Here is a 25,805-nt window from a genome sequence, read left to right as displayed (position 1 = left end):
GCAAACAGACTGATTCTGTTCATCATATGGTGCCTCCATCCAGGAGGTTGATTACCATGATGTGACTCATGGTTGACTATGGGTGTAAGGATAACGGAGTGAGGACCCTATCTCTTCCACATTGTTGTAAATATTCATGGCTGTAGATCCATTTGTGCTGATTCTGTTACCTCTGAACTATCAGCTATTGTAATCAACTATTTGATATTGTCTGTAATCTCTTGAAGTAGTGTAACAAATTTTTAATATTACATAAACTGTTTTTTTACAAAAATGTAACCACCTAATCTGAAAAATAACTAATTGTCTAATCCCACATTAGATACAGAAAATACTTATCAATATCCTGGCAGTTTTCCTCTTACCAAAGAGAAAGTTTCAGCACTGGATAAAGGCTATGGTTATATAGTTATATTAAAGCAGGTTCCTATCACAGATTTCATTTACAACAGCACCAGAGGATTATATAACATTCCATATAATACTGCTAGCAAAATACATTTTGAAGTTACCAAATGTTGTATAAAGCAAAGTCCGCACAAACTTATCTCAATCTGAATCTAGGCAGGAAAGATAAGAATATTTAAAAAAAATATTTACTATTATTAAGAAATGATTCTACTTATCACTGTATCTCAAGAGATTAAGCGATATCATGGGACAGAGTTAAAAGATTATGGCATATACATTTTAACACAATTCCAAGCACAGGCAGATTACCAAAAATTCATAAAACCAACACTTCACTGATTTCTGTCCAACATATGAGCCAGAAAACTATTATTAATCCTCCTTGGATTCATATCTCCTCTCAATCAAAAATGCACATCTCAAAAACAAGAACAGAAACTCCTCACTTTTTTTGATATTCTTATCACTTCAAGTAGTTTTCTCCATTCACAGACATTCTTTTGGATGATATTCTAGAGTTACTCAAAAAGACATTCCTGCAAACTCATTAGAGCAAACTTCTGAAATATCCCACAGGCACAATGCTATTTTAAAAACAAAAATTCACCATAGCTTATTATTCATATGGTTCCTATGAGTGCTCTATAGTGAAAGTCAACTGTAGGACACTTCAGTGTGAAAATAAATGAGAGAATTGTATAGAACATAGAGATTACATTAGATACCAAGATTCTTATAAGTTAAGTTTTATTCAGCATGCAGTCCCAACAAATCCCAAGTTCAATGGAATAAAAATGATCCTTCATAAAAGCTAATTCGTAAAGGAAAGATTATGTGAAGAGAATTGTGAAATCCTGCTTCACAAACCAAATTTAATTCGAAATAGGAAAGACTGCCTTAAACTTTTCAAATTTTGCAAAGGTATTCCATTCAGCACCCAACATTATTACTAGTTAATGGATTCATACCTCCTTTTTCTTTTTTTTAAAATAATAATAATGATTAAATGATCTGGCTGATGAGAAGTTAGAATATTCACTCTTTAACAAAAACACGAATTTCATTGCCAGCGTGAAACCGATGCCCTACTTATTGGAGGCCTGAAGTGGCTTGAAAAGTTCTCTGTTTGAACTCCATTAGCAGGATGGTTTCTAGATTATGTAAAAACAAATATAAAAAAAAAAAATAAATGAAATTCCATAAAATGAATTTTAAAAAATCCTTAGCTCACCCATGGCAGTAATTTGCTTTAGATTTAAAACCTTTCAAGGATGGGAGTCACAAAAAAAAAAAAAAAAAAAATTACTGTTTATTCCTATTGGGCTAACAATATGTCACATTCCCAGTTCACCATCTTTAATGTTAATGAATCACACTAAGATTTTTCACTGTTATACTAATTATAACTTGAATATTCTATTCTGTTTTGCTTATTAAGATCTTATTAACTGTTGCTGTATAGATTGAAAATTTTGTTTGCAAGAAATACATTCAGTGATGCATATTAAATAATTCAAATATAAAGAACTGAGGTCATCTGAATAATTAACTATTCTTCTCATCTTCAGCAAAAAAAGCTCTTTATTCTTAATAGCAGAAGCTTAATCATTAAATGGATATATTCAGATCTTGAAAAATAAGCTCATCTGCTCACCTATGATGAGTGAACATTTTTTTGTTGATGAGGAAAATGAATAAGAAGAATTTCAGTTTAACCGCCTATTTATGTAATGCTGGCTTTTTTCATGTTTTATGATGCAAGAGTTTTTTTTTTTTTTTTTTTTTTTTTTTTTTTTTTTTTTGTATGTTTACTCTTATTTATCACATCTATTGAGGAATGCTGGTAATTATGAACCCCTTTTTTTTTTCTTTTTTTTTTGTTGATTTGTATAGACTTTGTTGTACTGGAATATTGCAAGCGAGAGAATAGGATACACTCGCATTCTTTTATGTTTAGAGTGTGCTCATTCATACCACAACAATTTATCAATTAATCACAACATGACAACCTTATATATTGAAATTTTTTTAACATGGGTTTATTATGCATTAAAGAAACCAAGAAATTATACACATCATCATCAAATTCCTGACATGTACCCTTGAGGGGTGTACAGAATATTATGATAGTACTACATGAAGAACTTACATCATTACTAACTTCCTATCAACAATTTTCCTCCAAATCAATCTGTTACCTGTCAGATTCCAACATTTTCATATCTTATTTTCTGTCAAGTTCTTTCCTAATATCCTTGTTTTTAATGTGATATTGACATTAATGCATCTGTTCATGCATCTAGTCATTCTCAGGACTCTCATATCTGCAGTTACTAGTCTTTGGTCAAGTGTTTTACTTCTGAACCAGCTCTCAGATCCATAAGTTAAAATTAGTTTGAACACTGTTGATCCTGTTCATTGTGTTGAATTTTTTCTTGACAATTATTCATAAGACTATTACACTTTTTTTATAATCTTTGTAAAGTAGCTTTATTTTATCCTCCTGCATGTTTCGCCAATCCTTTTCTATTGGCATCCTCAGGGAATACAAACTAGTAAGCTAAAATGAAGGTTACAGACTAGGTTATAACTGATAATTCTAATTCATACAAAAAATTGGTATTGTGCGTGACAATGTGCGTGTCTCGTTAACGTGATTTATTCATTATGGTTCATTACGTAATTGTTATGAAAGTTCATTTCTTTGATGTTTAAGGATCTGATAAAAGTTTTCCAAATTTCTGGTAAAATTAGATCTTGATTCTTGTTTAGGTTTTCAGTTTTACGGGCGACTGTAGCTGCTTCTTTAAAGGTTCTTGAATGGTAGTTATCTTCTATGTATGGCATAAGGCTCTTATCCCACTCAATATGATTGTTAGTAGAGGCAAAGTGGCATGAAAGGCCTGAAATGTCTTGTCTGTTATTTCTGACATATCCTATGTGTTCTTTCTTTCTCGTTTTAAAGCTTCTAGAGGTCTGACCTATGTAACTAATACCACATGAGCAAGGTATATTATATACTCCAGAGTACTTGTAGAATGGGTGAGGATCTTTCGGTGATCTTAAAAATTTCCGAATAGTGTTGATCGGTTTGAATGCCACTCTGATCTTATGCGGTTTTAAAAGGTTAGCTAATTTTTTGGAAAGGTTGCTGACAAAAGGAATCGTAATTGTACTGATGTATTGGACGTCATCACGTTGTTGATGTGGTATATCAGTAAAGAGAATCTTGTTATAGAGTCTTTTTGGGTAACCATTTAAAGAAAGTTCTCTGGATATTGTGGTTAATTCCGTTAGTAGGTCATCCTTGTCTGTCGTATACTGTATAGCTCTTTTCTTGAGACTATGGATAATGCTAAGTTTCTGAGCTATGTGATGAGCTGAGTTGAAATGGAGGTAACGTCCAGTATTTGTAGGTTTTCGGTATACAGATAGGTTGATACTATTATTTGGATTGTTTCTTTATTAAAATGTCAAGGAATGGCAGTTTTTTATCTTTTTCCATTTCTAATGTGAATTTGATGGTATTGTGGAAACTATTGATTTGGTTGAGGTAATTCATTAGTTCTTCTTTCGTATGATCCCAAATGATAAAGATGTCATCTACATATCTGTACCAAATTTTCGATTTTGGAATGATCTGGGTTAAGATTTTTTTCTCTAGATCTTCCATGAATAAGTCAGCACAAGCAGGTGATAGGGGGCTGCCCATAGCTAATCCAGTGAGTTGTTTGTAGATCGTTTTTTGCCAAATAAAATAGTTAGAGGTTAAACAGTGATTGAACAACGTAGTGATGTTTTTTGGGAATAAGTTGTCTAAGATGTTGATGACTTCAAACACTGGAATGTTAGTAAACAGAGAAGTAATGTCCAAGCTTGCTAGTATATCCTCTTCAAAAATGGGGATGTTTTTTATTTTATCTATAAAATGTTTTGAGTTTTTAATATAAGTATCAGAGACGTGAATGTGTTGTTGTAAAATCTTCGCAAGATACTTTGACAGTTGGTAAGTGGGAGAATAGATTCCATCAACTTTTGGGCGTAATGGTATACCTTCTTTATGAATTTTTGGAAGCCCATACAATCTAGGATAAGTGGGTGCATAGATTTTAGTTTTTTTATAAAAAAAAAAAAAAAAAAAAAAAAAAAAAAAAAAAAAAAAATCTATGCACCAACTTACTCCTAGATTGTATGAGCTTCCAAAAATTCATAAAGAAGGTATACCATTACGACCAATAGTTGATGGAATCTATTCTCCCACTTACCAACTGTCAAAGTATCTTGCGAAGATTTTACAACAACACATTCACGTCTCTGATACTTATATTAAAAACTCAAAACATTTTATAGATAAAATAAAAAACATCCCCATTTTTGAAGAGGATATACTAGCAAGCTTGGACATTACTTCTCTGTTTACTAACATTCCAGTGTTTGAAGTCATCAACATCTTAGACAACTTATTCCCAAAAAACATCACTACGTTGTTCAATCACTGTTTAACCTCTAACTATTTTATTTGGCAAAAAACGATCTACAAACAACTCACTGGATTAGCTATGGGCAGCCCCCTATCACCTGCTTGTGCTGACTTATTCATGGAAGATCTAGAGAAAAAAATCTTAACCCAGATCATTCCAAAACCGAAAATTTGGTACAGATATGTAGATGACATCTTTATCATTTGGGATCATACGAAAGAAGAACTAATGAATTACTTCAACTAAATCAATAGTTTCCACAATACCATCAAATTGACATTAGAAATGGAAAAAGATAAAAAACTGCCATTCCTCGACATTTTAATAAAGAAACAATCCAATAATAGTATCAACCTATCTGTATACCGAAAACCTACAAATAATGGACGTTACCTCCATTTTAACTCAGCTCATCACATAGCTCAGAAACTTAGCATTATCCATAGTCTCAAGAAAAGAGCTATACAGTATACGACAGACAAGGATGACCTACCAACGGAATTAACCACAATATCCAGAGAACTTTCTTTAAATGGTTACCCAAAAAGACTCTATAACAAGATTCTCTTTACTGATATACCACATCAACAACGTGATGACGTCCAATACATCAGTACAATTACGATTCCTTTCCAAAAAATTAGCTAACCTTTTAAAACCGCATAAGATCAGAGTGGCATTCAAACCGATCAACACTATTCGGAAATTTTTAAGATCACCGAAAGATCCTGACCCATTCTACAAGTACTCTGGAGTATATAATATACCTTGCTCATGTGGTATTAGTTACATAGGTCAGACTTCTAGAAGCTTTGAAACAAGAAAGAAAGAACACATAGGATATGTCAGAAATAACAGACAAGACATTTCAGGCCTTTCATGCCACTTTGCCTCTACTAACCATCTTATTGAGTGCAATAAGAGCCTTATGCTATACATAGAAGATAACTACCATTCAAGAACCTTTAAAGAAGCAGCTACAGTCGCCCGTAAAACTGAAAACCTAAACAAGAATCAAGGTCTAATTTTACCAGAAATTTGGAAAACTTTTATCAGATCCTTAAACATCAAAGAAATGAACTTTCATAACAATTACGTAATGAACCATAATGAATAAATCACGTTAATGAGACACGCACATTGTCACGCACAATACCAATTTTTTGTATGAATTAGAATTATCAGTTATAACCTAGTCTGTAACCTTCATTTTAGCTTACTAGTTTGTATTCCCTGAGGATGCCAATAGAAAAGGATTGGCGAAACATGTAGGAGGATAAAATAAAGCTACTTGACAAAGATTATAAAAAAAGTGTAATAGTCTTATGAATAATAGTTTGAACACTGTCTTGTATACAGCTAATTTAGCATTTTGACTAATTTCTCTCTTATTCCATATAAATTTATTCGGTTGACTTCCTACCATACCACCTTTGTTGATTCTTTTGTCTATTCATTTATAAATTTACCATCTTCACTAAAAATTGAACCTAAGTAGCTAAAATGCTTTACTTGTTCTATAGGTTCTCCAATCACCATGTAGGTGATATTTTAATATTTCTGCCTATTTTCATTGTCTTTGTCTTGTTATTGCTGATTTTCATAACAAATGTATTACAACGGTTATTCAATTTAGTCAGGAAATCATGCAGACTCGAACTGGATTTATTTAAAAGTATAACATCGCCTGCATAAAGTAAAGAGCTGATATTAACATCTACAATTTTGATATCAGGTTTAATACCACTTTCCTTCATAATGCGATCCATATAGATAATGAATCAAAATGAATAACAATAGGGATAATGTACATCCTTGTCTGACACCAGATTTTACATTAAACCGTCTTCCTGTACTTCCTTCAATTCTAACTGCTGACTTACAACTCAAATAAAGACTATTTTTTCTTGATATATCGCCCCATTGACAACTTTTCTCTTGGCACCTTGTCATATGCCTTTTGCAGATCTACAAAACTTAAATATAGATCTTTGTTATATTCCCATGATTTGTCATAAAACTGATCCTGACAGCTTCTATTTGGCCTGAATCAAGCTTGTTCTTCACCAAGCTTCCCTTCCACAATCCTTCTCAACTGTTTCTTAAGTATATTTGTATACATTTTACCAGGAACACTTAATAGGGAAATACCTCTGCAATTCTCACATTCAGTTTCATTCCCCTTTTTGTATATGAGAACTCTACTCCAATCATCTGGAATTTGTCCCTCTTTCCAGACTTTTATATCTTAATACTTGAGCATTTCTGGTTGAATATCATCTACTCCTGATAACTTTCCACATTTCAGGTTTTTGATGGCTTTTTCTACTTCAAGTATGGATATGTATTCCTGATTTCATGCCTGTTGAGTGTTTTTTTTACCACTGTGCTGTCACTGCTTGTTTCATTTAGCAATTTTTCGAAGTAATTACTCCATACTTCAATGATATATTTTTCTCCAGTTTTAATGTCACCTTTATCTTCTCTAATTCCTTTTACAGCACTCTTTCCTTCATTTCTAAGCTATTTTAACAGCCTTCAGAATAAATTAAAGATACCAAGATATTACATATTTGATTTAATCCTTCATCCACGTGTAAGCAAACAAAGTTCTTGCCCGAAGTATTTTCAGGACTAGGGCAATTCGTATATATAGAGAAGCTAATGACCTCGCATTACTTGCCTTAGTATTATCCCATAATGCAAAGCAAACCCCCCCCCCCTTTCAGGCATGTAAAATGTTATGCATAATGGGAAGGGCCACTACACAGACCGGTTTCTACCTTTATTGAGGACTCATCAGTGGGAACCAGACCCATAGGTGATACTAAGGTTAAAGTAATGCAGAAGTCATATTTTCATATACAAGTAGCGAAAAGGTGTCACACCTCATTATTAAAATACTGGATTAGAGATAGTTGCTGGTTTTTCAGTATAATTTTTATAGTATAACCAAGTTTTTCCACTTGGTTATATTATAAATTAAAGATACCAAGAAATCATCATCATCATCTTCTTTTCAGACATTTTCTGTCCACTGCTGGACGAAGGCCTCCTCCAGTTCTTTCCACATTTCTCTGTTCTTGACAATGGTTGACCAATTTTCTCCAACAAAATTTGACAATTCATCACCCCACCTTCTTTTAGGATGTCGTCGGCCTCGATTCTCTTCTTTTTGAATCCAGTTCATTAGTATGGTGGTCCACCGCTCATCTTCTCTTCTGGATAGATCTCCAGTCCATTTCCGTTTTAGTTGCTTATAGTGAAGAATGATGTCACTGATGTGAGTCTGGCTTATTATCCAGGTGTTTCGCTTCTTATCTTTTAATGTGATGCCTCGCATCAACCTTTCCATTTTTCTTTGAGTCATTGCTAGTTTACTTGAAATTATATACTTGGTTTAATCCTTTATCCAAGTGTAAGCAAACAAAGTTTGCACCTGAAGTATTTTCAGGACAATTGGAAAAACTTACAACTATCTCTAATCCAGAATATTTTATAAATAAGGTGCGACACCTTTTGGCTACTCGTATATGAAAATATGACTTCTGCATTACTTCAACCTTAATATCATCTCTGGGTTTGGCTCCCACTGATGAGACCTCAATAAGGTAGAAAACACTCTGGGTAGTGACCTGTCCCATAATACACAGTATTAAACATATCTGCCAGGATGTGCTTTGCATTATGGGATACTAAAGCAAGTGATGTGAAGTCATTAGCTTCTATATATGAGTTGACCCAGTCCTGAAAACACGTCAGGTGTAACTTTGTTTGCTTACACTTGGAAGTTTTTCCACTTTCTTCCAAGCGGAAAAACTTCCAAGCCTCCAGAATATTTTGGCACTTTACTGATATTTATTTTCTATGTTCTTGCCAAAGACTTCCCATGACTTCTATTTACTAGTTTTACACAGTGTTTAGCTTTCTTACATTTGTCTATATATTCTCTAAGAGCACAAACTGACTTATTCACCAGGAACGTTTGATAAGCTTTCTTCTTTTCCTTCATTACCTCTTTAACTTTCTCTGTCCACCATGGAGTTCTGATTTTTCTATCCTTGCAGACAACCTCACCACATGCCTCTCTGGCTGAATCAATCAATGTTTTTTTCAGGGCTTGCCACTGAATCTCCAAGGTTTGGTTCCTGTTTTCAAATGCTTTCATTTTTTTTCTTGAATAACGTTTGTGTATTTTAGTCTATAGTTTACATCTGAGATCTGCTCAACTTTTATTCACGTTAAAGCTTTCTTACCTGTTATTCTTTTCAATATGAAATTCAATTTTATCCTGCTCAAGACTAAATGGTGATCACTTCCAATTTCAAATCCTCTGTACACGCTAGTGTCCTGCACCAGTGAGAAAACATCACTATCAACAATAACATAGTCATTGAGTCTTTTCTTATTCCTTGCCTCTTCAGTCCATGTGAATTTATGCACATTTTTATGTTAGAACATTGTGGTAGTAATAACCAGCCCATGTCCTGAGCAGAAATCCAACAGGTATTTGCCATTATTATTAGCTTTGTTCTTTTCTCGAAATATTTCTGTATATCTAACAATCATTTCCTACTCTACTATTCAGATCCCCAACAAGGACCAATTTTTATTTTTTCATTATGTCAGTTGCTTTCTCTAAAACCTCAAAAATTCCACCACTTCTACCTTAGTAGAACCGTCTGTGGACCAAAGGCACAAATAAGTCTCATTGTCCAGAAATTATATACTTTGTTTTTAATCCATTTTCCAAGGAAGCAAAACAATGTTTTGCATGTGAAATATATTCACATCTGAGCTACTTGTATATAGAGGCCAATGACTTCACATCACTTGCATTAATATGTATAATAATGTAAAGCACACTCCCTTTTGGGCATGTAAAAATGCTATGCATAATAGGAAGGGCCACTACTCAGACTGGTTTATTATATGTTAAAGATACCAAGAAATTATATACTTGGTTTTTAATCCTTTTTACCCAAGGTAAAAAACTTTCAACATTTTTCTCTCATCCAGAGATTTTTGTTAATAAAGTTGAGCACCTTTTTGGCTACTTGTATATGAGATATATATATGACTTCTGCATTACTTCAACTTGGTATCTCTCTCTCTCTCGAGTCTGGCTCCCACTAATGAGACCTCAATAAAGGTCGAAACTGGTCTGGATAGTGACCAATCCCATTATGCACAGCATTTTACGTGCCCAAAGGAGGGGGGGGTGCTTTACATGATGGGATACATACTAATGCAAGTGATGTGAAGTCATTAGCCTCTATATACAAGTAGCTCAGACGCGAATATATTTCATGTGCAAAACATTGTTTTGCTTCCTTGGGAAAAGGATTAAAAACCAAGTATATAATTTCTTGGTATCTTTAATGTATAACCTTATATCAATACACAGTGGGCAGCAGTAGTTGGCTCATTTCTTACCCAGTGTTAGAATATTCAGAATTTGACTGTTAATAGTAGACATTAAAACTTGGGAAGTGGGGAAAGAAGTATTTATTTCCCCAAAATATTTCTTTATTTTGATTCTAACCTAAATTATTCAATTACTTTTCGAGTTGCTAGCCATGTCATGTGACATCACCTGTCCTGTTCATGCAATAGTATTCTGAAGCCAAACAGAATTCAGAAAAGCACTAGCGCTATTATATGCATAGATCTAAGGATATTATCTTATCGAGAGTTTTCACGATGATGAATATTTCCAATATTTGCTTATAACAGCAAAGAAGAAATTGTTGTTTTTTTTTTTTTTGAATGGCCAGAAGAATGTAGCAATAAACAGTATCATTAATAAAAATTATAAAAATAATAATAAATGGTCTTCATCAGTTACAAAATTCATGATTTTTTTTTTCCTAGATTGATAAACACACTAATATATAAATAGTTAACATATTTGCCTCAACACTGGTAGATATGTAGAATAAAATTTAGCCAAAGCATTAACAAAATGCTTATGAAATCATCTGATCCATGCGGCTATGATATATTAGATAGTCATGGTAGAGTACACTCATCTGACTAGTGAGATATTTATCAGTCTGGTGAGCCAGTACAAGATTTTCAAGCCCTGGATATAATAGGGACTGTTAAGCAAAAGCTCACCTATAATGTCAATGGATCATATTAGCATTTTCACTGCTGCTTTGTTTATTTGGAAATTTTCATAACTTGTGACTGCACAGATAATGATGGCCTATGATACTAGGCTGAAAATTCTGCAAGAAATACTCAATGTGCACATTGTCTGCTTCAACCCTGATGACCTAAAACACAAAATTGACACTAGCAGAAGAATTATACAATAGAATGACTTCAACTCAGAGAAGATCCAATATATCACAGATAAGAATAAGCCTATTCCTCAGAACTCCAACTCTACATAGGGTTCAAATCCACTCCTACATTACTAGAATCTCAGAACCAATTTCTAGAATCCTGCAAAAAAATATAACACATATCTATCTTGTTTCCTTGTCAATAAGCTATTCTCTGGTTACTTTCCACTAAAGATCATCTTCACTTTCACTCCCAGGTATTTACCAAGTTGGCATCTCTTATTCTTCAAACAAGACATTCTGTTGAAAAGAGAATTTCAACATCAATTCTACATCCATTGTTAGAAATCCCACAAGTATTATTATTATTATTATTATTTGACACCTACATGGAGTCCAAAGACTCATCGAGGGAGAGTGTGCCAGCAGCATCGAACAATTGGTCCTCTCAGAACAGTGTCGAACTGACCATAGTATCCTCTGGTGAAAAGCTTGTCTGTTACATAAGAAATTAAAAAGAGATAGTATGGAAGAATATTACATCGTCTAAACTCGAACCTGAATGATTGTTTACTTATCAAAAAATGAGGAAATTATTATTGGGAATCATAAATAGCAGTGTTTTTGTCAATTTTATAGCAACTGAATTAATGTTTCTGTTATGCATATTGTACCTGACTTATGAAATCCATTGTTGTCATTCTACCTTTTGAATTGCCAGTTACAAACAAATGATGATCTATAAGTTTCAAATCAAAATATGAGTTTTACATAAACTTTTTTTGTGCATATTTTCATAGTGTTTTGCTACTTAAAAATTGATTGGAAAGACGTGCTTTGTTCTTGTGGAAGCCTACTTCACTGGGAAATACAAAAGTGCCACTTTTTGAATAAAATAATGTAAGTAATGATTTCATTTTTAATTTAAATATTGATGAATTGATGAATTATTATTATTTCTAAATTTACAGCAAACAATGCTGCAAGAGGTTACTAGTTTAACAGCAACCTTTTGTGGCACTGACCTATCATATATATATATATATATATGTTAAAGATACCAAGCTATTTTAAACCTGGTTTTACTCCATTTCCCAAGTAAGCAAACAGACAAACAAGTCAAGTTTGTGCCTGCACGTAATGTAAGTCTAGCTGACCCTGCAGGTAGTGCAAGACCAAGATAACCCATGGTAAAAGTAGAATAAGCTCTGATCACTAATCTTAATATTTACCCATAATGCAAAGCACATCTCCTGGAGGAGATGTGTGATGCTTTGTATTAAAGGCAAGGGGCCACTACCCAGACCGGTTTCGACCGTTATTTAGGTCTCATCAGTGGGAGCCAGGCTAGAAATATCAAGATTTTAGTAATACAGAGCTTATAAGTATTTTACCAGAACAAGTTACCATAAGGTGTTTTAACTTTATTAAATAAAAATCTCTGGAGGAGATATAAATGTAGAAAGTATTTTACCTTGGGTATAATAAATGTTAAAGATACCAAGCTATTTTAAACCTGATTTTACTCCATTTCCCACCATGAGTTAGTTATCTTGGTCTTGCACTACCTGCAGGGGTCAGTTAGACTTGCATTACGTGCAGGCGCAAACTTGACTTGTTTGTCTGTTTGCTTACTTGGGAAATGGAGTAAAACCAGGTTTAAAATAGCTTGGTATCTTTAACATTTATTATACCCAAGGTAAAATACTTTCTACATATATATATTTTTTATCATTCATGCACATAAAGGTTATTTCTCTTTTCTTAAAGAGGCAACAGTAGAAAGTTTCAAAGTATCAATTAACTATTAAATATAACAGGTCGAGAATCATAATAAAGTAAAGATATGCTTTATAAAAATAACTCAGTTTAAAATATTTTATACTTTAAAATAGAAAATTAATGCAAGCTTTTCATAACTCACCAAGAGGTTCTTTAATATGACCTCTAGCTCCATATTTTGTCCTAAGTTCCACAGGCTTAAACCACATAATGTCCTCTGAAATAAACAAGAAATAATCAGTTGTGTGATCTCTAGACCTGAGTTATCACATTAGTGATAGCATACTTGATCTTCACCCCCCCCCCAAAAAAAAGAAGACAGAAGAAAGAGTACTAATTCCATTTGCTTAACCATAAGCAAATGGAATTAGTACTCCTTGGGGAAAAATAATGCACAACCTGAGTTATCACATTAGTGATAGCATACTTGATCTTCACCCCCCCCCCCCCCAAAAAAAAAGAAGACAGAAGAAAGAGTACTAATTCCATTTGCTTAACCATAAGCAAATGGAATTAGTACTCCTTGGGGAAAAATAATGCACAAAAGTTCCAAACATCATTGATGAATGAATTGAAAGAGAAAAATAAAAAGTTGTTTCAGATTTGAAGCTGGACAATAAAGAAATGTTTACCATTAACTGCTCTAGGTTACTTACTTAAGGGAAAATAAAGGAATAGTGAAAGCCAGTTAAAAAAAAAAATGCATGAAAATTCTATACAACAGGCATAACAAAAAACAGAGCACATACTTAGCAGTGCTGGACTAAACTTGTAAGACATGGTCATCAATTAACTGGAAGTCAAAAGTTATAGCCGAGTGCATAACTATGTTGTAAAACAATATAAAACTTCCATGTGTGTGTGTGTGTATACAGTGTTTTTTTTTCTGGAAAAAAAGGTGCCAGTACTCACCATGAAGATGTTATTACAGCAGCTTCCACACTTTTAACATATCCTCCAATATTTCCTCGTCGCCTCGCTTTGTTGGCACGCTTTTGTGCGCTGCACTCTCCTTATGATCGTAAATCTTTTTTCTTAATGACATTAACTGTTGTTTGCGAGATTCTCCAAAATGACATATTTTACCATTTGACCACTCCGCTGAAATTTTCGTTCCCATGTGTTTATCGACGACAAGACTTCTGACATCACAACATGCTTTTGCAGCCCAACATTTTATTCTTGACATACAGCCACTCGTTTCTCTTGCAGAAGTCATTTTTCTGCAAAAATGTCGAACATTCGGGCCAATCATTATCAGAAGCTGCTTCCTTTTGACAAATTGAATCTTCATCTTGGTTTTGTGATCTTCACCAAGTGTATTTTCGGTGCTAGTTTTCTGTTTTACAGGATCACAAGTAGATTCAACAATTTCTGCTTCTTCAGCCTTACTTTTTTTATAATTGTCATAAAGTAACTACTTATTTTACTCATTTTGAACAATGATTGCACTGATTTAACTTAGATTAATTCAAAACTCTCGTGAACACCTGCCTGTTGTAGAGTGCATTTAGAATAGATAAACCGATACTGGAAGCAATTGGAAGTGAACACAACTTCCTGTTTCCGATTACGTAGCAACCTATGAAACAGGAAAGCAGGGTACCAACTTATGAGTAATCAACTGAAAATTCAATTCGTGAACACAGTACCACCTACTACTGGAATGTTTATAATACATTTTGTTGTCAATAAATCACAAATTTTTAAAAACTTAAGAAAAAAAAAAAAAAAAAGATGCTGGTACTGCGTACCTTTGCGAATCGCCAGAAAAAAAGCACTGTATATATATATACAGGGTGTTCGGGATAAATTTGACATATTTATAATTAATTATATTTTTCCGTAAGTTACATGTATTAACACACACTTCTCTTCATTAGTTTGGACCCTTCTTCATTCACATACAAGATGTCAGAAAGGATGGATAGCTGGAACCCACCTGAATCATGGAAGAGAATAACTTGTATCATGATGATTCGTGCCCGCCATCAAAATAAGGATATTACGACTGCTGCCCAATGCTCCCTGAATACAGTAAAAACAAATCAGGCATGAACTAGAGACTTGCAATGGTGACTACGAGGATGTAGCAAGAAGAAAGATCCCTAGCAGACGATCTGATTGCGTTCGTACAGCAGAATTCCTCGCAAATCTGCAGGAACAGGTGTTGAAGAACCCTGGCATTGGAATTCGGGCTTTGTTCGTGGAGTTGCTAACTGTAGTCAAGCCCTGGATAACAAGGGTAGGCAATGGTAGGCCGTATGTATGGCAGCAGGATTCGGCCCCTTGCCACACCTCTGGGAAAAGTCAAAAATGGTTGTCTGAAAATTTCTACGACTTCACCAGTCCAAATGTTTGGCCTCCAAACTCCCCAGACCTTAACCCCATGGATTATTTTGTATGGGGCGCAGTTGAAAAAGACACCAATCGCACTTCCAGTAATACAAAAGCCCAGTTAATGGATAAAATTAAAACAGTTTTTGCGGCCCTTCCCAGGGAGACTGTAGCATCAGCTTGTTCGAGGTGCCGAAGCAGAATTGAAGCTGTGATCGATGCTAATGGTGGTTATTTTGAGTAAATCTTGTTGATAGTATTGTAATTAACTCTGCCTGTAATGTTTTTTTGTCAATTCATTAAATTTAATAGATACAAAGAAGATTTTCTTTTTCCTTACGAAACTGTCAAATTTATCCCGAACACCCTGTATATATATATATATATATATATATTCATGAGCATTGACTCGGTTACTGTGATACATTTAAAAAATATTTAATGACTAACAAACTGAGAATAAGTTAGAAAACTTTAATGATACAACTAGTTTCGGCTTATTATGGCCTTCATCAGGTATCTTTGTAGGTAGAAGAAACAATAATAAAAGACTGAAGATATTAAGAAAACTGGGAAGCACAGGTTAATTGTATTAGATAATTAAAAATAAAAAACCTATTCAAGTTCCAGTTGTTCTATTTATGTGTCATTGTTTATTGTATGCGTGGTAGTAGACTCTCGAGAACACCAGTACTGAACAAAAGCAGTATGGCTCTCAGGGATGTTATAGCTCAAATTACTGTTCAAATGTTAAGGATTAAGGACGATTTCTCTGGATTCCACTATCTTTCTTTCAAATTCATCCTTGCAACAGGAAATGTTTTGAGATCTATCCCAGGAAACTGAGTGACCTTGAAAATTATCATGAGGATTATTAGAGAAGAGAACATGGCTGGATAAGGCACTAGCATTTGATCTTTTATAAGAGATGTCTCTTTTATGCTCCTCCATGCGAAGTTCAACAGATTTATTAGTTTGACCGTAATAAGGAACATTAAAATCACACCATAGTTTATATACGTCAGGATATTTTAGATTATGATGCTTAGGTTTAGGATGGCTTATAAGGGATCTGATTTTTGGAAGAGTGGTGAATAACGTCCTGATGTTGTACTTTTGAAGGACTTTTGCCAATTTTTGGGAGACCAAACTGATGTATGGGATTGAGATGTTACCTTTAAAATTGGTAGTTTCGGTATTGTGGTGCCTAGGAGGATCTATAAGAAATTTCTTAATTGTTCTTTTATGATATCCATTTTGTTCAAAAATATGTGAGAGGCGATTAATTTCTTTTTGAAGCTCATCTGGATCATTTAAAATAGAGCGAGCTCTGTGTCCTAAAGTGGAAATAGTTCCGAATTTCTGTGATGGAAAATGCCTGTAACTCCCTTCCTTTCCTGGATATAAAACTCTCACGCTGTTCTGGAAAATTTAGAATCTCTATGTACAGAAAACCAACGCATACTAATAGAAATCTTCACAGTCTTTCTCATCATTTTCCACCACAGAAACTGGGAACTATTTATGTGATGTAGCAGATGTCAGTTCTGAGACAGCAACTGATATTGCCAGTATACAACACTTATTTCCAGTAGAGAACTCAGTACTCAGCAAATTAACACACACAATGCACCTTTGGTAGTGTTTAAATTGACTATGATTTAATGCAAGTGTTCTATGACATGCAGTTGTGCAGTACAGTTGCTACATTTCTGTAGGATCTGATTGGGATCTAGGAAGACAGTGTCAGATCCTACTAAAACTCTGCTTTTGAACTCTCTGTAAAGAAAACATTTAAAATCAGAGCATTCTGCGCTGTTCCAAAGATAGATGATAGACAGAGAAAGAGAGAGATTCTTTGTAGCAATTTTTTGATATGCAGACCAAACAGGCATATGACAGACAGTCTGGCAGGTATTACACAAAATTTTCCCAACATGGGCAAAAATATACTTGCCAATGTTGGGCAGTGATTTTATTTTGATGGCAAATTGTAGGACAGCTGCTGGTGCTTAAGAAACAGTAATGGTTCAATTCTCTTCGACATAAAGACTAAGGTGTTTGAAATGTATCAGTTGCAACCCTGATGAATTCAGATTCTCTGATGGTGGATTAGATACAATGATCAGAGGATTCTATTTCTAAATGAAGAATAGATTGTGGTTCCATAACCCAGTTTGCTCTTTGGCATTCGTCTCTCAGATAGTACACATGGGGTAGAATATTAATTTTTTATTGAATAAGAATCCAAAAAACTTTGCCACTGTTGCAACCAGAAGCTTCTTCAGCTCAGGTTGGGATGAAGATGATATGTGAAAAGTGCACCAGTGGTTTTACAAAGTTAAGCTCACTATAAAGTGCTCAGGTGGAAAGATAGTCAAGTCTTTGATATAAAGGCAGCTGCTTATGACAGGATAAAAGAGTTGTTCTTTACTGATAGCAAAGGAAAACTGATACCAAGTGCATATTTTAGGAAGGCATGACTAGTGACTTTTGTTTAGTTACTTTTACATAACTTAGCTATAACTTAGCTCACTTACATTTTCTGTCAAAGTAGATGTAATGTGGAATATTTTTTGGAAGTCTGATTTCAAAAGCATTTTTCTGTGTTTCAGAAAAATGCTGTTGCTCCCCAAAAAATGAGAGCTAGCCATTTTCTTCCAAAATCACATACAAGATGGATAGCTAACAGACAATTTCATTACAGGTTTACTGGTATTATTGACAATGCCAAGGGAACAAAATTTATTTTAGCTGCTAACAATTTGCTAGTTTTCATTTAGCAAAACACTTGCTCATTGTACACAAGCACTAGCAATCAGTTATTATACAAGAGTATGAAGTCATACTCTTGTGCTAATCCTTTACCCAATCATAAGCAAACAAAATTTGTAAACCCAGCAGAAAAATTTTCTACAAGCAATTATTAGTGGGAACAAATTAAAATTGTAATAGACATAAGAAAAGAACCAGTGTTAATTTTGGCATCCTCCACCGCAGAATAAAAGTAAGTTTATAGTGTTAAGTTGAAGCCAGTCTTCTTTTGATTAATACTTTTGTGCAGAAATTCAGTTTTTCACCCACTTTATCCTGTGCAGAAGAGGTATCTAAGGCAAGGCATGGCTTGCCAGTCCTTACATGACATGATAGTAGTGAACATATTTCTTTACCGAGACTGATGTCAACAGATTTTTCTGTCTGCCCATAGTTTTTTTTTTTTTTGGACATAACTTCAATATGTGGGAAAGCAATAGTTTTATTGCAGTCTTGAATATTTGGAGAGGATTTTATTTCTATTTTCCATCACAATATCTGTGATGGCCATGTAACAGAAAGGATGTCATAGGAAAATGATTGTTTGTGTAGATGTTATTTCCTGTTTCTCACTTAAACAGAAGAGTGTTTGATGGTCCTACAATTACAGCCAAAGCAAATAAGGTCATGAAGACTAGTGTAGTATGTCTGTAAATTGCATGTTTTTTTCTGGGTGGTTTCACTTATTATGCAGGATGAAAAACCTGCTCCCTCTGTATGAAAAAAAAAAAAAAAACCCTTACAAAGATTCTTCATATCATAGACAGGATTTAAACCCTCAGTGGGAAGAGGGATGGCGAAAGTTTTTTAAATTGATAGAAGAGTATGAGGAAGGTGTTACTTCTTGCCTTCTTGTATTTAGAAGGGAGCAGTTATAGTGGTTGCACCCAACAATCCTTCTTCTGATGTCATGTCAGTTTGTATACCCACCCCACAGTAGTGTAGATCTTCCATAAGGATATTGGCAGATTTGCAGCATGTGCATGTATATCCCAGGATGACCTTCATAATCACCTGGGTTATCCATTATCATGCTGCATTACCATTAATACTGCAATAAAATCACCATTATCCTTATGGAAGATCTACAGCACTACTCAGACCGGTTTTGACCTTTATTGAGGTCTCGTCAGTGGGAGGCAGACCCAGAGTGGTGATACTAAGGCAGAAGCAATTGACAGGTCATATTAACCTATACGAGTTGCCAACCGGTGTGCCCTTACCTCAGTCCTGAAGATACAAACTTTGTTTGCTTACACTTGGATAAAAGATTAAACTAAATTTATTAGTCTAACCAAGTGCAAAATAAACTTCCAACATCTTTCTCTAAATCCAGAGTAATTTAATAATAAGGTGGTACACCGGTTGGCAACTCGTGTAGGTAAATATGACCTCTCCATTGCTTCTGCCTTAGTATCACCACTCTGGGTCTGCCTCCCACTGACAAGACCATAATAAAGGTCGAAACCGGTCTGGGTAGTGGCCCTTCCCTTAATGCATAGCAGTATACATGTCCGCAAGGAGATGTGCTTTGCATTATGGGAGATACTGAGACAAGGAGTGATGAGAGTCCGGTCCACCTTTGCTACGAGTTGCCAAGGGATGTACCACCTTACCTCAGTTCTGAAGATAATTTCAGGTGCAAACTTTGTTTGCTTACACTTGGATAAAGGATTAAACTAAATTTATTATATTCCTATGATATCCTTTCTATTATATGGCCATCACATAATTCCATTCCTGCAATCGATTTTGAAAAACATCTGTAACATCAAAATCATCCTACATGATGATTAGGTACTGTGCATTTCTCTGTAGATTAGCTGAAACCTGCTGAAGATCTTTAAAGATGATGTATCACTGTCATCTTTAAGGATAAGGACAGGATAGTAGTAGGATATGGACTAGCCTGCATGGAAGTCACTATCATGGTGGGTAATCATACCACTATTCGAACAAGTCTAGCTTGACACCATAATGGAAGCAGTTGGTCATCTGTCTCTTAGAAAGGACTTCTGATTGCAGTGTGTTATATCTATCACCTTGCACCTATATACAGGTGCAAGGTACTTCATACACTACTGGATATAACAGAGGATGGAGTTTGTCCTACTTAGGTGAATTAAGCACTCTATTTTTTTATTTATTTATTTTTTGATATTCCTTGGCTATGGCTTTTTTTCTACCTTAAGTATTGATATGTACTCCTATTTCCATTCCTGTTGAAAATTTCTTATAAGGTTCTGTCACTGCTTATTTCATTTAAGTTTTTCCAAAGTAATTATTCCAGACATCTAGGATATCCTTATCTTCAGTTTTCATGTTCTCTTTATCATCTTTGATTCCTTTTACAGTACTCTTTCCTCCATTTCTAAGCTTTTTCAATAGCATCCAGAATATTTTGCCACAGTCCTGATATTTATTTTCATACTTCTTACCCAAGTCTTCCCATGACTTTTGTTTAATTGCTTTTACACATAGCTTAGCTCTCTTCCATTTTTCTCTGTATTCTTTTAGGGAATCTGCCAACTTATTTGCTAGGAATTTTTGGTATGCTTTCTTCTTCTTTTTCAGAACCGCTTCTTTAACTTCTTGTGTCATGGGGTTCTTATTTTTCTATCCTTCACCACATACCTCCTTAGCTGAATCAATCCACATATTCTTCAGAGTTTGCCAATGAGACTCCAAACTTTGGTTCTTGTTTTCAAACTGCTTCAAATTTTCTTCCATAATGTTTGTATAGTTGAGTCTACAGTTTACATGTAAAAGCTGCTCAACTTTAATTTTTAAAAAAAACCTTCTTACATACTGCTCTTTTCAATGTGACATCCATTTTTATCCTGCTTAGTATTAAGTAATGGTCACTTCCAACTTCATATTCTCTCTCTCTCTATATACTCTTGTATCCTGAACCAGCATGAAGATACTATCAACAATAACAAAATCAATGAGGCTTTTCTTATTTTGTGCCTTCTCTCCACGTGAACTTGTCAAATTTATGTTGGAATAAGGTGTTAGTAATAATTACTCCATATCCTGAGCAGAAATCCAGCAGATACCATTATTATTAATCTTGCCCTTTTTCTCCAAAACATACCTATATGTCTGTTGGGATTAATTTCCTACTCTGCTGTTTATATCTCTAATAGGTACAACTTTTTCCATTTTTTTTTACGTTAGCTGTCTGCTCTAGTGATGTGAAAAATTCCTCCACTTCTTCTGGGAGACAATAGGCACAAATAGGTTTCATTGCCAATTTCCCTTCCTTTCCTTGATCATTATGCGTGATTTTTAAAACACTTAAGGAATAGAACAACGTAGTTAGGAATATAAATTAAATTAAACTTTAATAAATATTTTCCGATATTTCGGCAATGTCACATTGCCATTTTCTAAAGGAACTTACAAAAAAGTTACGTGCAACGTAGGCACTACAACACAGAAACTGGGAATGAAAAGATGAAGCTATTGTTCTCTTAACAGTCCTGATGGTGCCCTCTAGCGGGCTAAGTAGGTGTTCTTGGCCGTTGGGCTGAAGGTCTGCAGATGTAGGTCTCCCAAATTTGGGGCAGTCACATACACCCAAATTTGTTGAGGTTTGGAGAATTTCTCAGGGCTGAGGCTGATTCCATAAAGAGTCTTTCAAATTTGTATTTGCTACGGTGTATCACTGTAGCTTTCTTCCACCGTATTCTGTGGCGTGTATCCAGAGCATGGTCAGCAAGCCCAGAATGACTGTATTTGTGAAAACGGATGTAGTCCTTGTGTTCCGAAATTCTGATATTCGCTGTCCTGCCTGTTTGGCCAAAGTAAGACAGTTTACAACTGCAAGGGACCTGGTAAACACCAGGTAGGTCTAGGGGAAGTGGCTGGTCTTTAGTGGAGTGGATAAGGGATGCCAATTTTCTGTAAGGTTTGTAACAGGAGGTCAGGTCATGTTTTTTTAAGATTTTGGTAATCTTTTCCGAGGTGCCTCGGATGTAGGGAATGGTGATGGATTTAGAGTAATCCTTGTTGTGGGGGGAGGGAGGGGATCTGTGGTTTGTAGGTTCTAATATTTTTTGGATTTTTTTTTGGGGGGGGGATAGCCATTGGCTGAGAAAGTGTTGAGGATGTGATTTAGTTCAGTGTTTAGGGCCAAGTCGTTTGAACAGATTAGTTTAGCCCTGTTGTATAGTGTTTTCACTACTCCATATTGTTGTGAGGGGGAGTGGTCGGATTGTTGGTGAATGTATCTGCCTGTATGGGTGGGTTTTCTGTAAACTGAGAAAACCAAGGATCCATTAGGCTGGCGGGTGACTAGTGTGTCTAGGAAAGGGAGGCTGTTGTTTTCCTCTTTTTCCAGAGTGAATTTGATTCTGGGGTGTTGGTTGTTTAAGTGTGTTAAGAAGGAGAGAAGTGTTTCAGAGCAATGTGGCCAAATAGCGAACACATCATCAATGTAGCGAAGCCATATGGTTGGTTTTTGTGGGGCAGAGGCTAAGGCTTTTTCTTCAAAGGTCTCCATAAAGAAATTGGCCAAGGGTGGGGAGAGTGGTGAACCCATGGCTGTCCCCACTATTTGTTTGTAGAATTTTCCCTGCCAAACGAAATAGCCTGAGTTCATTGTGAACTGAAATAAGGCTGAGATGTCGGGAGAAAATTTAGCTTGGATTAGCTCTAAAGTTTCCTTGAGTGGGACATTTGTAAATAAAGAGGACACATCAAAGCTGACCATTATGTTAGTATGTTGGAGTGTAAGGTTTTCTATGCTGGCTTTGAAATGGGCTGAGTTTTTTATGTGTGATGGTGTGTTGCCAGTATAGTGTGTGAGCTCTTTGGCCAAATGTTTAGCTAATTTGTATGTGGAGGGAATCAATGCTGTCCACTATGGGACGTAATGGCACATTTTCTTTGTGTATTTTTGGGAGTCCGTAAATACGGGGGGGGGGGGGGGTATAGAGTTAAACGGCTTTAATCTGTTGGTAACTTCTACAGGCCAAGAAGTGACTCTCTTAAGGAGCCTGTGAAGTTTTCTAATTTGAGAGTTGGTGGGATTGTAATTGATAGGGAGGTAAGTGGCCCGATCTAATAGAAAAGCATTCAGCTTACCTGTGTAGTCCTTTTGGTTAAGTAATACAGTTGCATTTCCCTTATCCGCTTTGGTGATAACTAATTCTTTATTATTTTTCATTTCCTGTAGAGCTTTATATTCCTTGTTTGATATGTTGGTTTTTGGTGGTCTTGCTTTGGAAAGGACACAGGTTACATCGTGTGTCCTTTCCAAACTTCCTACAAACTGTCTTACTTTGGCCAAACAGGCAGGACAGCGAATATCAGAATTTCGGAACACAAGGACTACATCCGTTTTCACAAATACAGTCATTCTGGGCTTGCGGACCATGCTCTGGATACACGCCACAGAATACGGTGGAAGAAAGCTACAGTGATACACCGTAGCAAATACAAATTTGAAAGACTCTTTATGGAATCAGCCTCAGCCCTGAGAAATTCTCCAAACCTCAACAAAATTGGGTGTATGCGACTGCCCCAAATTTGGGAGACCTACATCTGCAGACCTTCAGCCCAACGGCCAAGAACACCTACTTAGCCCGCTAGAGGGCACCATCAGGACTGTTAGGAGAACAATAGCTTCATCTTTTCATTCCCAGTTTCTGTGTTGTAGTGCCTACGTTGCACGTAACCTTTTTGTAAGTTCCTTTAGAAAATGGCAATGTGACATTGCCGAAATATCGGAAAATATTTATTAAAGTTTAATTTAATTTATATTCCTAACTACGTTGTTCTATTCCTTAAGTGTTTTAATAATGCATAACCAACGTATAAGCCTGTCTACGAGAATCGTTATGCCTGAATATAACATCTTATACTTATTTAATAAGATCTCACTGTTTTTTTGTCTACTTTGTTTAAGTAATGCCAATTATGTCGAAGTGGTATTTTTCCAGTTCTGCAAGATCAATTTCCTTTCCGCTAATACTCCTTATATTGATAGTTGCTTTCTTCAGTTCTTCTGATGTTGGGTTTGTTCTTCTTCTTCTTCTTCTTCTTCTAGATGGTGCACTTGAGTTTGAGCCTGTTCCAATAGCTGACTTTTCACTGTTCACTCTGGTTCTAAGTGTCCACCTGGTAGACAGCTGATGTAAGAGGTTGTGGATGGATGACCTTTGGAGGTGCAGATAAGGAATACTCTTTTTATTTGTTATTATTTATGGTCTGTAAGGGATGGTAATAGATTTGGTGTAGTCTTTGTTCTGGAGAGGAGGGGAGGGAGGGAAGGAATGGTGTGGTTTTTGGGTTTTAATAATTTTTGGATTTGGTGGGGAATTGCAGCCATTGGCTAAGTAGGTGTTGTGAATGTGTTCAAGTTGAGGACATTACTGGAATTATTGATATAGCCCCTGCCATACAGGATGTTAATAATCCCATACTCTTGGGAGGGAGGGGGGTGAGTATTAGTGAACGTATCTACCTATGCTGTGGGTTTCTGTAAACTGAGAGGAGCTTACTACTTTGCTGAATGCTGATCTCTGAATGATCCTTTCAGATATCTCTAATGCTTCAGCAACTAAAGAATTTCAACCAGTAGACAGGTAGCACATCAATAAATTTGTAAATCTATTTAAAAAACTATAATAAATTTAGTTTAATCCTTTATCCAAGTGTGAGCAAACAAAGTTTGTGCCTGAAAGCATCTTCAGGACTGGGGTAAGGTGGTACAATAAAGGATTAAACTAAATTTATTATAGTCTAACCAAGTGAAAAATAAACTTTCTATTTAAAAAACTGTTTCCAAGCCTCAACAACCACAAGAAAAAAACGTAATAAACTTGGGCATTTGGTCATGGCCATAACCACATGCTTACATACACCTAAAATTATGGTACAGATCAAAAGAGGGATTCACAACCTTCTTACCTACCCATGCGGCAAACAATATCAGATTGGATATAGCAAATATCCTAACACAAGCAAAACTGTCAACAACCACAAGAAAAAACGTAATAAACTTGGGCATTTGGTCATGGCCATAACCACATGCTTACATACACCTAAAATTATGGTACAGATCAAAAGAGGGATTCACAACCTTCTTACCTATCCATGTGGCAAACAATATCAGACTGGATGTAGCAAATATCCTAACACAAGCAACCTCTTCCAAAAGGAATTGAAAACACTAGTAGAGATGAAGAATAACAAAAGAATTGTAATTATCAAAGAGGACAAGGAGAATGACGTGATAGTTTTTAACCAATATGATTACACACACAAACTTATACCACTCCATTTAAAGACTGCTCCACCTACCACCCTTTCGACTATTATCCTGTGAACTCATAGATCAGAACCTTCCACAGGCTTCTTAAAAATTACCAATAAACTTAAACTATACAATTCCCCACCCCCAGATATACAGGCTGCCAAAAAATCCACAAACAGAATGTGCCTTATGCCCAGTTGTGGACATCATTGGTTATCACACATACAAACTGGCTAAACATTTAGTCAGAGTGCCCTCTTCACACTTTATATCTCAGACTTGTTTCAGTTCACCACAACTTCAAGCTATTTCATTTGAAAGGAAAATTCTATAAAGAAAGTTTTTCATATCTATAGGTCCTCAAGACTAATCAGAATCTGCTATGAAGCAATCCCCCAACCTCAACAAGTATGGTTGCATTAA

The 25,805-nt window shown here is 35.3% G+C and overlaps 1 protein-coding gene across 1 annotated transcript in view; it reads right to left on the bottom strand.

The window, feature by feature from the left end:
- Positions 1-25,805, bottom strand: part of Tsr1 (Tsr1 ribosome assembly factor) — a 273,200-nt gene that overhangs the window by 18,950 nt on the left and 228,445 nt on the right. Inside the window, exon 19 of the mRNA XM_090415842.1 lies at positions 13,110-13,184. Coding sequence (XP_090271968.1) covers positions 13,110-13,184 — 75 coding nt within the window. The remainder of the gene's footprint in view (positions 1-13,109; positions 13,185-25,805) is intronic.

This window comes from Typopeltis vanoorti, chromosome 3, assembly GCF_054136105.1.
Source record: "Typopeltis vanoorti isolate ZY-2024b chromosome 3, IOZ_Tvanoo_1.0, whole genome shotgun sequence".
Lineage (NCBI taxonomy): Eukaryota > Metazoa > Arthropoda > Arachnida > Uropygi > Thelyphonidae > Typopeltis > Typopeltis vanoorti.
The sequence above is the reverse complement of the archived record's forward strand: the minus strand, read 5'-3'. Positions and strand labels throughout refer to the sequence as shown.